This window comes from Haliotis asinina, chromosome 1 (assembly GCF_037392515.1).
Source record: "Haliotis asinina isolate JCU_RB_2024 chromosome 1, JCU_Hal_asi_v2, whole genome shotgun sequence".
Classification (NCBI taxonomy): Eukaryota; Metazoa; Mollusca; class Gastropoda; order Lepetellida; family Haliotidae; genus Haliotis; species Haliotis asinina.
Window position 1 is genome coordinate 60,371,667 of NC_090280.1, and position 15,764 is coordinate 60,387,430.

At 38.5% G+C, this 15,764-nt stretch overlaps 1 protein-coding gene and 1 long non-coding RNA gene across 2 annotated transcripts in view; one reads left to right on the plus strand and one right to left on the minus strand.

Annotated features, from left to right (window-relative positions):
- Positions 1–5,137, plus strand: part of LOC137295416 (zinc finger protein 658B-like) — a 31,716-nt gene extending 26,579 nt beyond the window's left edge. The window contains exon 2 of the mRNA XM_067826782.1: positions 2,340–5,137. Coding sequence (XP_067682883.1) covers positions 2,842–4,449 — 1,608 coding nt within the window. The 5' untranslated portion in view covers positions 2,340–2,841 and the 3' untranslated portion in view covers positions 4,450–5,137. The remainder of the gene's footprint in view (positions 1–2,339) is intronic.
- The window catches only part of LOC137295485 (uncharacterized), a 48,114-nt gene that overhangs the window by 16,341 nt on the left and 16,009 nt on the right, over positions 1–15,764 (minus strand). The window lies entirely within an intron of this gene.

The window sequence follows — 15,764 nt, forward strand, 5'->3', positions numbered from 1 at the left end:
GTCCTGCTTTGTACTTGGACGAATGACAGATTCCAGCCACGTAGTAGTTTACCATCTCTACTGACATGATTTTTGATTGGATCGAGCGCAGATTCAGAGAACATGTATTTTCAAAACCCAACATCTCTATATACATTCTTCATGGATAACGACTTGTTTTACTGTGTATGATTTTGTTTGACAACAGGATATGAATCCATACTGAAACGATGCATCAAGTACACAAAAAGAAGTTGTTATCCATAAAGAATCTTACTTTCTTGTGACTCGCTATACTTCTAAAATGCCCATCAAACAGATCATCTGTCTTTACACACAATGAACCCTCAGCAGATCAGCAAATGAAATAGCCAATCAGAATCCGTCGTTACACTTGAGTGCACATCCAGGTGCTAAGACTGGGTTCGGTCTCCTGAGGCCTTCGTTTCGGGGGAAGTAAGCCCAAGTACAAAATATTGCACTTTTGAATCGCGATTGTACGCTTATAATTTTGTTTATTTGTTTTTTTAAAAGCAGCAATGTATATTATATGTCATGAATAAGTGATAAATGTGTTTTAATTATGTTTGATTTTTTGGTTGCATGTGACCTTTAAAAATTATAGGGTGAGGCTTCACTGATTTTGTTCATTTGCAAAGAGGGGATATCATTTGCTTTGCACATACATTGTATGGACGTCATTTACATTGTGCATGCTTTTCCATAAACATCACCAACCAACCCCCATTAATTATGAATGTTGGCTGCTAGTAAATATGTGGAAACTCTAAACCGGTTGTGTGCTTATTTTATCTGTGGAATATACTGTGTCAATAAAACTAACTTATGTCTCAAATCCTCAAAAACAATTCATTGCAATAACATTTCATCTTTCCATTGCATGCCACGGTCTTATAAGCTATGAGAATTTATTGTTTACGTTAATGCGTAATTAGGTCAGGGCTGACTTTATTTAACAGTATTTTCAGTGTACACTAAACCTGTGTTCTAACCACTATTTCAATGCCATTAATGCTCTGTGTAATGTGACATAATGGGCATTAAGTGATTTGACGAATTTTCAAAGCAACTGCGCAGTAAGAAATTTCAAGAAACGGCAATATGAATGAACTGCAGTAGTAATCGATAAGCATTATTCCTGACATCACATAGCTCTTCTTTGTTTGACCACAGTCTTCAGTCAGGGCAACATCAAGCTTCCATAATTGATAACTTAAGAATAACAGAGTGAAAAAGTAGGTTTAATGTTGATTTAACTTTAGGCTTGGCAATAGTCAGGTCTACGTGCCAGTATCAGAGAGACATCTACTGTTGAACCGTCACTACTGCAGTGCTCCAAGCAGTCAAGGGGGCATAACTCCAGAAATGTTCCCCATTAGCGACATACAGGTACACAGGCATAGAACAATGCTGGGAATCCTATGCCAAGATCTGATCGGGTCGTTTGTCTGTGTTGGAAGCAAAGAGGAAATTCCACATATTGCAAGTCCGATGCATGTGAATTCGGGGTGACTCCAAGCCCGACATGGCCGAAGTCTTCAAGAACCCGCTGTAGTGGTGTTCACACATCTTGCTTGATATCCGAGAGAAACAAATCCTAGAGTGATCATGCCACACCTTCTGTGTGCACTTCCAGATCTCTCGCCAGTTTGGCAACCTGCAAAGCAAACTCCAGCAAAGTGTAGCGAAAAACAAGCACCAAACAAAGCCTGGCATACTCCAAGCTAATTGTAGCAAAAAGTCAAGCAAACTCCAAGAAAAAAACAAGCAAATTACAGCAAGAACAAGAACACTATTGCAAATACCTGGGATTTTGCTTGTACTTGGGGGGTTCCCACATGTGTTTGCAGTTACTGTTTTCTTAGGACTTTTAAAATTTAGGGCGTTCACATCCTTTTTGTTTGTAGTATATATTCCCAAATATATCATATGTTATGTTGAATAATGAAGAAAAAACATTCATTGTGAGCGAAGGTCTTTGTAGATTTCAATTCAACCCATAAGGATAATCACAGAAACTTCATGTATGTTCTTTACCCAATTGAATATAAACCTATTGCAATATGTATCATATGAAAATGTATTTCGATATACTGGTACTTAAGTAATACTGTGTAGTCCAAATATACTGATGTCAATATTGGAGCTAAATGGAATAATACTTAATAGATACATTGGTTTTAATTCACTTTGCACAATGCAGTATATCATCTGCCTGCACATAACTTTGTCAGACATCTATTTAGTGTTTTGTTTTGACATGTCATAACATCATTATATGTATGGTCCTAGCACAAATTGATATTTTAAGAGTGTCATGATGTTTCTTCTGTTTTCAGCAAACACCACAACGTCCACGTGTTAATGATGAAAGTTGAAACCCATAGAATCATTTTGTTTCACTGAAACAAATGGAAACTGTTGAAGTGGTTTTCTGAAAACAGGAGATCTCAAGAAACATTTTCATTGACTCCTGGCAAACAGGTGATTACAAGAAAGACCTCATAACAAGAACCCTTGAAACTGGTGATCTCAAGAAAGAACTCGTAATTGGAACCCTGGAAACTAGTGATGCCATGTAAGAAGCCATTATTGGAAAGCTGAAAATAGGTAATCTCATGCGAGAACATGTTATAGGGAACCTAGAAACAGATTTTCATGACACAAAGTGGTCCAACAAAGCAGTGTCATATATATGTTGTGTGAGTTCTCAAACATTTTGCAAATCAGGTAACTGGCTAACGCGCATGCTCTGTCATGGTAAATTGAAGATGTGTGCTGAATGAGAGTGTGCTGAATGTTGGGAAAACACTCACACTATCAGGAAATCTTCAGAGACACATGAAGATGAATCAGTGCAATGTGTGTGAAAAAACATTTACAAGACCTCATAGTGTGCAGATACACATGAGGATTCACACTGGAACCAAGCCGTATGAATGTGTTGAATGTGGGAAAAAATTTACACAATCACATCATATGCAGACACACATGTTGAGTCACAGTGAAATCAAGCGTTATGAATGTGTTGCATGTGGGAAAAAATTTAAACGATTAGGCACTTTGAAGGTGCACATGAAGAATCACAATGAAACCAAACCCTATCAGTGCATTGTGTGCAAAAAATCGTTTACCCACTCTTGTGGTCTGGAACTACACATGAGGATTCACACTGGAATGAATCCTTTTAAATGTGATGAATGTGGAAAAACTTTTACACAAGCAAATAGTCTGCAGATACACATGAGGATTCACAGTGGAATAAAACCTTATGAGTGTGTTGAATGTGGGAAAACATTTGCACAGTCAAGTCATATGCGGACTCACATGTCGATTCACAGTGGAATCAAGCCTTATGAGTGTGCTGAATGTGGACAAAAATTTACACGGTCATGGAATATGCAGGTTCACATGTTGATTCACGTCAAGCCTTATGAGTGTACTGAATGTGGGAAAAAGTTTGCACGAGCATGTCATCTTAAGTCACACATGATGCTTCACAATGGAATCAAGCCTTATGAATGTGCTGAATGTGGGAAGAAATTTGCACAATCAAGTCGTCTGAAGTCACACATGATGCTTCATAGTGGAATCAAGCCTTATGAGTGTACTGAATGTGGGAAGAAATTTATACAGTCACGTACTCTTAAGTCACACATGATGGTGGTACACAGTGGAATGAAGCCTTATGAATGTGCTGAATGTGGGAAGAAATTTACACAGTCAGGTGGTCTGAAGTCACACATGACTCTTCACAGTGGAATCAAGCCTTATGAGTGTGTTGAATGTGGGAAAAAGTTTGCACTATCAAGTCATCTGAAGCCACACATGTTGAGTCACAGTGGAATCAAACCTTATGAATGTGCTGAATGTGGGAAGAAATTTGCACAATCAGGTCATCTGAAGTCACACATGTTGAGTCACAGTGAAATAAAGCCTTATGAATGTGCTGAATGTGGGAAGAAATTTGTACGGTCAGATACTCTTAAGTCACACATGACGGTTCACAGTGGAATCCAGCCTTTTGAATGTGCTGAATGTGGGAAGAAATTTGCACAGTCACGTACTCTTAAGTCACACATGGTTCTTCACATTGGAATCAAGCCTTATGAGTGTGTTGAATGTGGGAAAACGTTTGCACGATCATTTCATCTGAAGTCACACATGATTCTTCACAGTGGAATCAAGCCTTATGAATGTGCTGAATGTGGGAAGAAATTTGCACGATCATCTCATCTGAAGTCACACATGACGGTTCACAGTGGAATCAAGCCTTTTGAATGTGTTGAATGTGGGAAGAAATTTGCACAATCAAGTCTTCTGAAGTCGCACATGATTCTTCACAGTGGAATCAAGAATTATGAGTGTGTTGAATGTGGGAAAAAGTTTGCAAAATCAAGCTATCTTCACAAACACAAGAAGATTCACAGTGAAATGAAACCTCATTAGTGCATTGTGTGTGAAAAACATTACCCACTGTGGGAATCTGCAAACAATCTACACAAACAGGGAACCTGCAGATACACATGAGCATTCACAGTGGAATGAAGCCTGTTGAATTTGTTGAATGTTGGAACAAATTTACCCTTTGAAGTTACCTTTAGAAACACAAGAAGATTCCGAGGGAAATCGTCAATCAAACCTCATCGGTGCATTGTAGTCTTACACAAGTTATCAAATATAAATTTACTGTGCTGTGTCCGTACCAGCCTTTCTTTCTGGGTACATTGTTTGGTCAAGTGCAGACAAGTGTTCAATCCCAGCAAATGCATCTTTTTCCACCAACCTTTGATAAAGGTCACATGCAACGTAAAACACAACTTTGCCGATTATGATAACTTTTGGAATGCACATACCGAAATAAATCATCAAAAATGCCAATTCAACCTACAAAGTTGAAAAAAAAACATGATGAAGAAAAGCCCTCGAAATCAGAGTTCAAACTATTCACTTAAGTTCCCTCAGCTCTGGGAAAAAGTGGTTTCAACAGGTGGGCTGCGCTGCGCCCATAACGCATGTGCATTGAAAAGGTTCGCGGGACTTGAAACAGTATGCCTTCCCTGGATATGAGGTCGTGAGCAGTAGTTTAATCTTGGTTTTGTGCACAAACAAGTAAATAATCTACAACAAAAAAAAACTTGTTGATTGTGGTGAGCAACCTCTGTCACAGAAAAAGCTCAATGTGTGGTTTATTGGCACCAATATGTCTGTCAGACAATATGCAATACACAGCTTCAATAACTGACCACATGCAATTTGAACCTTTCAGACTATATGCCATAAACAAAATAGACTGATTTATGGCACGTGCACCCGAGTCCTGTCTGCCACATTATGTAATTAGGCAGGTGTGATACTTGCACACATGCTATGTTCTTATATCTGTGGGTTTCAAACAAAGTACATCCATTTTTCTCAGATGACTGGATCTGAAGGAAACTGGTGCAAACTTTTGTCAGTTTCAAGTCCTTCTTTGCACCTGGACGAATGACAGTTTCCAGCCACACAGTATTGTTCACCATCTCTACTGAGATGATTCTTGATTGGATCGAATGCAAATTCAGAGAATATGTATTTACAAAACCCAACATCTATAGACACAATCTACATGGATAACAAATTCTTCTAGTGTATATGAATTTGTTAGACAACTGTATATAAACCCACACTGAAACAATGCATCAAGTACAATAACAAAAAGTTGTTAATCCATAAAGAATTACATTCTTGTGACTCGCCATACTTCAAAAATGCCCATCAAGCAGATCATCTTTCTGTCGACACAATGAGCCCTCAGAGTATAAGCAAATAAACCAGCCAGTTGTAAGCCATCATTACACTTGAGTGCACACTCATCGGCTATGACTGGGTTTGGTCTCCTGAGGGCTTCGTTTTGAAACATTGCATTACAAAACATTGCTCTTTTGAATTGCGATAGTACGCTTATTATTATACGCTTTGTTTGTTTTGTTTTTTTTTACAAGCAGCAATGTATATTATATGTCATGAATCAGAGGTAATTGTGTTTTAATTATGCTTGATTTTTTGGTTGCATGTGACCTTTAAATAAGATTGAGGTCAACATCATACCATCCTCTTGATCCTGTCATAAATGCTATGGTGAAGCCCTGACAGATATTTTGTAAGCAGCTGGTAGAAGTTGACCGTAGACAAATTTTAGTAAGTAACTACCTTCTTACCACCTACCTCGGCTCATTTAGTAAATTTTGCCAGCAAAGGGTTGATAATGCATTGGTAACTTTGATTTTAGAGAAATTTAATAATTGTAAATGAGTACACCTGTGAGGTTTAAAATCTTGCTTGAATAAACCCAAAGAACTCATTGCTCTCTTTTTGTTTCAACGTAACATACATACATACATACATACAGCAATAGTCCGGATATATGGCGGTGATCTGTGTCAACCATTTCAGCATGCCTCACCATCCGTCAGTCTCGCCTCTTACGACAAGCATAATCGTCTCTTGTGGCAAGCATGGGTTGGAATGCCTTCACGGGTCACACACGCGTGCGTGCGTGCGTGCGTGTGTGCGCGCGTGTGTATATACGACATATATATATATATATATATATATATATATGCGGTGTACATACATACATACATACATACATACATACAAAAATTTATAAAGCGCTTTTTATCAATGCAATTGCTCAAAAGCGCTGAGTCCTCTTTATCCACGTACAGAGGTGAATAGGTGCGTCTTGAGGCCACTTTTAAACTTGATAGTTCTGTTTCATGACAAAGGATGGATGGTAAATTGTTACAGAGGAAGGGTCCTGCTCTAGAAAAAGATCTGTCACCATATGACTTAGTTCTAGTTTGTGGTATTTCAAGGAGAGTCTGGTCTCTTTAGCGGAGTGATCTAGTTGGGTGATATGGTGCCAGGAGATCTGAGAGGTATTTTGGTGCTAAACCGTGTAATCACTTGTAAACAAGGAGCAGAATTTTATTGTCGATTCTGAAGTGGACTGGAAGCCATTGTAGGGTTTTGACAGCAGGAGAGATGTGATCAATCCTGTTAATTTGACAGATCAATCTTGCGGCTGAATTTTGTATCATCTGTAACCTATAGAGGACTTGTTTTGGCACACCATACAGCAAAGAGTTACAATAGTCCAAGCGGGATGTCACACAAGCCTGTACAAGAGCTTGAGCAGATTTCACGTCCAGGTATGGACGAATCACACCGATGTTACGCAGATGGAAATAAGATTGGCGACTGACATTGATAACATGAGGTTCCATGCTGAAGGAAGAGTGAAAGATTACACCAAGATTGCGAACAGGTGACTGCACTGTTATTGCAGATTCACTGATGCAAAACAGTGGAAGCAGAATCTTTTTGAAGTCGAAGAGGATGGAACACAATAAGTTCAGGTTTATCATCATTTAACTTGAGAGAATTCGATGACATCCATCTCTTGATGCAGTCAACACATTTTTCTACTTTTGAAAAGGAGAACTTGGCTGAAAATGTGTTAGATGGCTTGAAGGATAGATAGACTTAGGTATCATCAGCATAGAGATGCATACTTAAGCTGTAGGACCTCACAATATCACCAAAGGGAGATGTGTAACATGTAAGAAATAGTGGGCCTAGGACGGAGCCCTGAGGCACTCCAAACTTCAAGTATGTTTCCACTGACCTTTCACCCTGAATGACAACTGCCTGCTTCCACTTACATTCTTGTGTAATTATTGTCATGAAAAGGTTAGAATTAATTTGACCCATTCCTATGATGCTGAAGCACTTTTCGAAATATCCTCCATTGTAAATGGTAGTTCAAGGTAAGGAATTTATTCTTGGGCACTGTCTAGTGATGTCTATGCACGTTGCATCTTGGGTACAGCAAGTTTTATGTCTTCATGTACATAGGAATATTTCTTTTCAGTGTTTCTTCACACATATCCATCTTCCCAGTCTGTCTAGTTTTAATCATTTTGTATGTTAGATCCATATGTGCAGATGATTTTCTTTCAGTAACCTAGATCCCAGTAGCTTATTCCCAAGGACAGTCCGAGAATTTATTCAGTTATTTTGAGCAATGATGAAGTTGTGATCATGTGACAGACACCAGTTCTAAATAGTGAGTGAATGCTTAATCTTCATTAATGTGTTATAAATAGTTGTGATCTGAAACACTTCACTTAGAGTACAGGCATTTCATGCGATTCTTAAGTGTCAAGAGTAATACCTTTTTAGTATTGAGCTTCACTGTATATCTGGTGGCTGTGTATTTGCATTCATGTGATCCTGTATAGGTAAACATTGTCTCTGTACCACTAAAGGATTAACACCCCAGTGTCACCCACAGGGTAATGGTAATTGGAATACTCCTTATTATTCTCTGTATATAGTATAAAATATACACCTGGAAATTAATCAAGCAACACCCCAATTTTTTCTATTGGAGCAACTTTGAAGTGTTCTGACAATCAAAATATGCCGGGTTGATATAGTTTGACACTTTTTTATTCAACAGACGATCTCTGACAAACAACTTAAAGGGAAAAAGTATCAAGACTTTGCTTTATTGCAACGAAATCCAAATTCTTAAAACTGTCTTAAATTCATGAAAAAATGGACACAATTTACTATTCATCCACAGACGTTGTTGTCAGGTGTATTAACACAAATGTCACATGGAAAGAAAGAACAGTCATCTGAGAGTCTGCACACCGACTTTCATCAATATCTAGTGTGTCCTCCCTGCGCACGCACCACCGATTCCAGACGCCTCCTCATTCCTTGGATGAGTCTCCGGATCTGATTCTGGGGGATCCTGTTCCACTCCTCATGCAGGGCAGCCGTCAATTCGTTGAGATTATGGACTGGTGGGTCTCTCTGCCTCACACGACGGCCAATAAAGTCCCACAAATGTTCAATGGGGTTGAGGTCAGGGCTCATGGCAGGCCATGGAATTCTGTCAATTGCATTTTGCCGCAAAAAATCATTTACAGCATGCGCCCTGTGAGGTCTAGCATTGTCGTCCATAAATATGGGTCTCGTTGCCAGAGGATGGTTCTCAAAATGAGGTACCACAGCCCTGTCAAGAACCTCCTGTTGGTAACGAACACCGTTAAGGTTGCCACGGATGGTAATGATATCCAACTTGCAGTTCATGGAAATGCACCCCCATACCATAACGGAACCTCCCCCAAAGGCCACAGTCTCCTGGATGTTCCGTGGAGCCATTGCTGTGTTCCTCTGCCTCCAGACCCGAGTACGACCGTCCACCATGTGCAGCAAGAACCGGCTCTCATCTGAGAAATGGACCTTCCTCCAAGAGGCAATGTTCCAGTGCAAACGGTCATTACACCAGGCCAGTCGGGCTGCCTTATGGGCTGGAGACAGTCTGGGTCGCTTGATTGGCCTCCTTGCCCGGTATCCTGCAGCTTTCAGACGATTCCGAACAGTCCTGTTCGAGATGGGTCTCCCTGGAAGCCACTCCTGTCTCAACCGAGAGCTCGAGTCGAAGGACCTGCGCCGTACAAGTCTCAGTAAAGCTCTGTCCTCCCGGACTGTGGTCTTCCTGGGTCTTCCTGGTCTAGGCAGGTCTTTAACTTCATTAGTGGCCCGGTATTTTTTCAAAAGTTTTGAAATTATGGAATGATGTCGTCCGATTTGAGTCCCGATTTGTCTTAGAGACATACCAGCATTCCTCATGCCGATTATTTGCCAACGAGTGGCCTCTGATAATTTCCTACGTGCCATGACATTGAAATGAATGAAAAACCGAATGCAATCGACAACCTGCGCTTGTAAACACCCCAGGGAAAAAGTGCATTTTTCGAAAGTTGAGGTTAAAGCAATGCACGTGCGCTGTGCAAGCTTCACGCGCGTCATATCAACCCATGAAAAGCTCATGCTGTATGTCAATACATCAAAATTGAATAATCAATCATCAAAATTACTTCGTTAAACTTTGTTAAGTTTTTATGTGTCTTTGAATTTGGTGTTGCTTAATTAATTTCCATATGTATATATTATGACAGATATGTACCACTGGTAGCAATGAATATCACTAGCACCACAAGTAGTGATTAATTAATTACTGTATTGAGAGCATGTAATTACATTTATAAGAATAATGTCATAAATGAATTATTTATGCAATCCAAATAATGATTTTACGCCTCACTGACAAAGTACTGATATGTGATGTGAATGTGTACGTGTATGGGAAAGATGTGTTATGTTTTAGGATATTATCTCGTGCTATTGTTTTGTGTATTGAAGGGTGTCAATACCACTCTTGCTGCCTATGCAAATAAAACCTCACTCCTACAGCCAGTGTTTGAATGCCATTTATAGCCATCGCAACCCAGTTATTTTACAAATACGATAGTCTGTCTGTCAAACAGTATTCGAGCAGATTTGCCTCAGGTACGCGCCCACACAGTAGATTACATCAGCCAACAATTGTATTTTGATATTCCCACCAACATAAAAAAGTTTTTGAATAATCAGGGATAATCTACAACAGGGATAGGTCACTCGCTTGCTTTCTTTACCATTGTACTAATTAACGTGTGCCTCGTCATGCTCCATCGCACACAGTGACTTGGCTCGTTCCCAGCGCAACTTCAGCTGTGTTTAACAGAACTTCAGCCCGTTTTGTTTTATCAGTCGAAATTTTATAATGGATGAATGAATGATGGTAAGAATTAAGAGCAAGAATTATGTGAATGAATGGAAGAATAAGAATACAAGAAGAACATGTGAGAATGAATGAAAGAGTTAATAATACAACGCGGCCTTCCCTCCCAAACTTGTTAAAGAATGCAGAGGTATCGCGAGAACATGTGTTAACATCAGCTGTCCTCTGCTTTGAGACATTTTGGTTTACATTAATGATTAATTCAGATATCTCACTGCATGTGTTGAATGGCATGGACATTAAGAAAATGTTATCTGACACTGTCACACACCCCTCAAAAACAGAAAGTGTAAAACTGACACAAAGCATTGCAAACACCTCTCCAGTTTTGTCAAATAATAAGATCATCAAGAAAGAAAGAAGTTATGGAACTATATCCCTCAAGCATCACAAGCATGAATGGCGGATCAGATCAGATCGGCGATATGTCATATTTTTCGCACACATCACAAACACCCTAACATTTTTTAGATTTTGAAACTACCACTATTACTTGCAAACACTTTTCGCCTGATAGTGTGTTCCCATCATAAGAATTAAAGTTGTATGTGAAAGATGCTTTTGAAGAAATAACCAGAACCACTCAAACAACGGCGTCCAGTATTTCAATGGCGAACATATCGGCGGTATGTCATGTATTTCACACTCCTCAAATACATCCTAACAATTTTTAAAGTCAAACAACTATCACTATTAATAGCAAATACCTTTAATGTAAAGCATGTTTCCCTTCTAAAAATTAAACGAATGTGTGAAAGAAGTTTTTATAGGCACAACCAGGGAGCCGATATAGAGTTGTAGAGTATCCCTTAGACTAACAGTTAGTCTCTGAAATGAACAAAGTTTACTGAAAAAAAACACGTTTATGTAATATAATGAAATGGAGCCCTGAAACTTTCTAAGGAAATCTAGACTTGCCACATTTTTTAGACTTGCGTGGGCTTTCTTGGATATATATACTTCAGGGTCTGTACGACAGACTAAGTATCCCTGGCACAACTTAATCTTTCTTGGCGGTGAATCGAGAACGGAAGCCAGTGAGCTATCACATACCGACTTGAAACTTTACTGGAAATCTATTGTCCCAATGCTGACACTGTTACCAAATATCGTATCGTTACAAACTGACGAGGGAGACCCGCTGTCTCCCCCAAAACACGTGGCGGGTACGCGTGAATACCCTCTCAGCCCCTTAAGATGGCTTAACGTGCACCGTGACACTTTCCGCATACTCCGGGTTGATGGTTTTCACCTGGCAATAGCCATCTGAAATTAACAATTCTCTCACTGTTTATTATTCGAAAGCATCAAGCTACAAACCCAGCAGTGTGATGCGTGGTTACAAAACATTTCTTCACTCACAAGATGCTCACTGCCAGCGTGCAGTATCATATCTATAGGGGTGCAGTGGTCCAATGTGCGTATAGGTATGTTAGAAAGAGTGGCCGAATCACCACAAAGGCGTTGAACTAACACTAAATGTATTCTGTTTTTCTGAAATCCTGAGATTTCAGTCAACATACTCTTCCATCTCCTCCCAAAATATTCTTAAAAAGCCATCCCAGCGTTCAGTGTCATATTTATATATGGCCACCGTTTGCCGTTTTCGGCGTTTAAGGATATTTCGGAAGGAGATGGAAAGGTATGACCTGCATATAACATGTAGATGTACATCTCAGAAAACATCTTACGTGTAGACACTATATATAATCAGAATATTATCACAATGAACGTAAGAAGACACTTCCATCTTAATTTTGGAACAACCCACACAATGACCAATTTATTGACTTATGAAATCAGATTATACCCAACTCCTATTGAAACTTTCACTGTATACTGAGACTGTTCTTAGTCATTTCTAAATCCAGCATATCTACTCTTATGTTATTGTATCATAAACGATTGTCTGTTCTCAACATACTCTTTCTCAATATTAGTGCATAATTACTAAAAATTCAAGTACAATACAATACATTTTCCAGCAAATGCTTGATTAAAATGTTACAATATATGATTGATTTAAATCGAAGTGGCAACATAATACTCAACTTTAGTGTCCCACTTTACAGTCCATATTTGTGAGACATATCCCATCTAAAAGAGAACTTGTCAAAACAGGAATGTCGCCAACAGGAGATAGTATATCGACTGCGTTTGCGAGATGACATGCTGAGGAGTGTCCAATGACAGCACGAGATCTGTTTATACAACTTTAAGAAGTCATACCGTTTAGCATTATCTTGAATGTCAATAAAATGAAAAGTTCTTTGTCGTTGCTCTCATGTATTTTACGTTATGAACTAAAATGCAGGTGAAATTCAATTATAATTGGCAGTTAATATCTGCATCGTCGCGTAAATAGTTTATTTAAATGTGGAATAAAGAGTGCCAAAACGTTTCATATCATATGGTGCCTGATTTGTTTGATTGGCCTTATTAGAAGCTGGTGAGTATTTAGATCGTAAGGTTCTTTATGGATAACAACTTCTTTATTACATATGATGCGATGTTTCGGTATGGATGCATATGTAGATGAAACCTCCCGGCCCATAAACATCAGAATCAAAGAACACTTATCATCCACAACCAAAATCAGGTCGGAAATCTGCTATATCCGGTCATATCATCAAATGTCCCAATCACAGCATAATCTGGGACAGTGTAGAGATAAAGCACAAGGACTTCACCCAAAGAAAACTGACAGAAGCAGTTCAAATCAGGAGACACAAGCCCTCAATCAACAGAGATCTGGGATATCTCATCCCAACTGCATACTATGAACTGATAAAAATAACAGATTAGAGCTCACCAGCCATCATTACTAATTACCCTATCAGCCATGTATACTTTGTTACAGCTACAGCCACTATTGGCTTCCTCTTATTGTCACATCATTACTACTATCCATTGTTGTTGTTGTTAATCCCCCGCCTTTGATTCATACCTACATGTTGTTATTGCTTTATCGCTGTCCATGTATATAAGTCTGTTCTGTGATGTATTACTCCACTCTTGCTTTACAACGGTATAAGGATCCATACCGAAACGTCGCATCATATGTAATAAAGAAGTTGTTATTCATAAAGAATCTTACCCTCTCATATGGTGCCTTTCAATATTTGATTTTAACAACTTTATATTTAGATGTAACCGTACCGTTAAGGGTGTACTTTACGTTATGGCCTTTCTGTCAAAAAATGGAGAAATAACATGCGCAAATGATAATATGAGTTTGGGTATGCAGTAGTAATGTCAGTAAATGGAGAAATCTGCAAAGTCATGTCATATGTATCAGTTGGCTATGAGCGAACATAGTCATTGTATTTTACGTTATGTATATTACGTTATATATTTATTGTCTACATATTGATCGGTTATATACAATAAATTAAGGGGGAAAATTGTCAAATATAGGTTGCAACATGCATGTGCGGACTGGCATACTCGACAATTCGATAGTACATAAACATACCATGATTCTGTGAATTTGAGGATATCCTTAATGCTGAGTAAACTTCATACATGTAATTTGTCGTTACCGACAATAGGTGTTTTAGGTTTTGGTTACTTAGATGTAGTTTATGCAAAAAAATAAAAATCGCGTTCGAAGCCAAACGTTTCTTCCACGAACAAAACTGTTTTTCACAACTTAAAATGCGCGATTCATGACGTAACTTACAGTCGAACCTTACTTCCATCCTTATTTGTTATTATATTACAGACGATGTTTAGGACAGTGATTTTTTAGTTCCAAGAGTCTATGAAAATACATTTTTGATTATGAATGAATACAGTTTGAAAAGTTTACACGTGTATTTGGCGAAAGTATCGTTACCAACTACTACAGTATATAACAGATCATAAGTTACTATTTACGGATAACAAGGAATGAGTTTTAATTAGATTATAAAATATTCGCACATGTTGTTTTGCAAATACGTAATCTTTTCACTATGCAACTTACACCCTCTTATTCCAACTTTGGATTTTTTCGAAATACATATTTGCAAGTTACATTGGGAAAGAGGGTATGTCATTCTGTATGATTTATGAGAATAAAGTTCTGTTCTGTTCTGTTCAGTACGAAATAAAGAAATTTGACAGGTACGTATTACTTTTATCTCATTTGTCGTTGTCATGTAAAACTTCATACGGTTCATATGGTAATTTATCTGTGTGTTCTCTATGTCCTAGGGAGTGGGAGTCAAAATGACACCCTAGTTGCTGTGACATCTGTCTACAACCTACAGGATTTAAATATTCATTCTTCTGTTTCCCGTTGCTGACACAACAATGTCATTGATTACAGAGAGTCTGTTTTATACTGTGATCTGAAACAGGTTTAGTCTATAAGCACCATCCTAAACAGGCTTGGAACCAAACCACATCCAAATCATGTCATGAAGAACACATCTGACTGTATGTAGAATACAAACAATGTCTTCCAGAGCATAACAATTTATCAAATATAGGGAGGGACAGCAATGTGCGTTCATGACTCTGCTTTATACACACTATTTTGCCGAAATAAAGAATGAATGAAGTATTGTGCTGGTTCCATTTTTATCATTCTTTTCATTATGAAGATGTCTGCGACTAACATTTAATCTACGAGTTTACTCTGTACTGAAGTTAGGAGTAAAAGAAAAGAAATATTAGCGGATGTTCTCTTTTAACACTAGGGGTCTTTTCAATTTGCATATACTTGTTAGCTTCTTGTGTGATTGTATAAAATCAGCCTTAACTGCATTGGTTGACCGAACCGTAATGCCACGTGATTGCAAACTGCTGTACGTGGCCAATGGGCTACTTCGACGAAAGAATTCCTATTCGGGGCTACAATATCTTCATCATTATACTGCATGAAGGATAAGAAATGTAGACCCTGACAAGTTCACCTATCGGGACCGTTTCATCTGTGACTTTCAACGAGAACCACATACGTAGTTTGAGCTGATCTTTACACAATTATCTGAAGATGGAACACGAGTAAATGAATTCTACTTTGCATTTCTAAATAGGCGTCACACAAGGGATGTGTTTTGTAATTTGAAATGTATCTAGACATATAAAA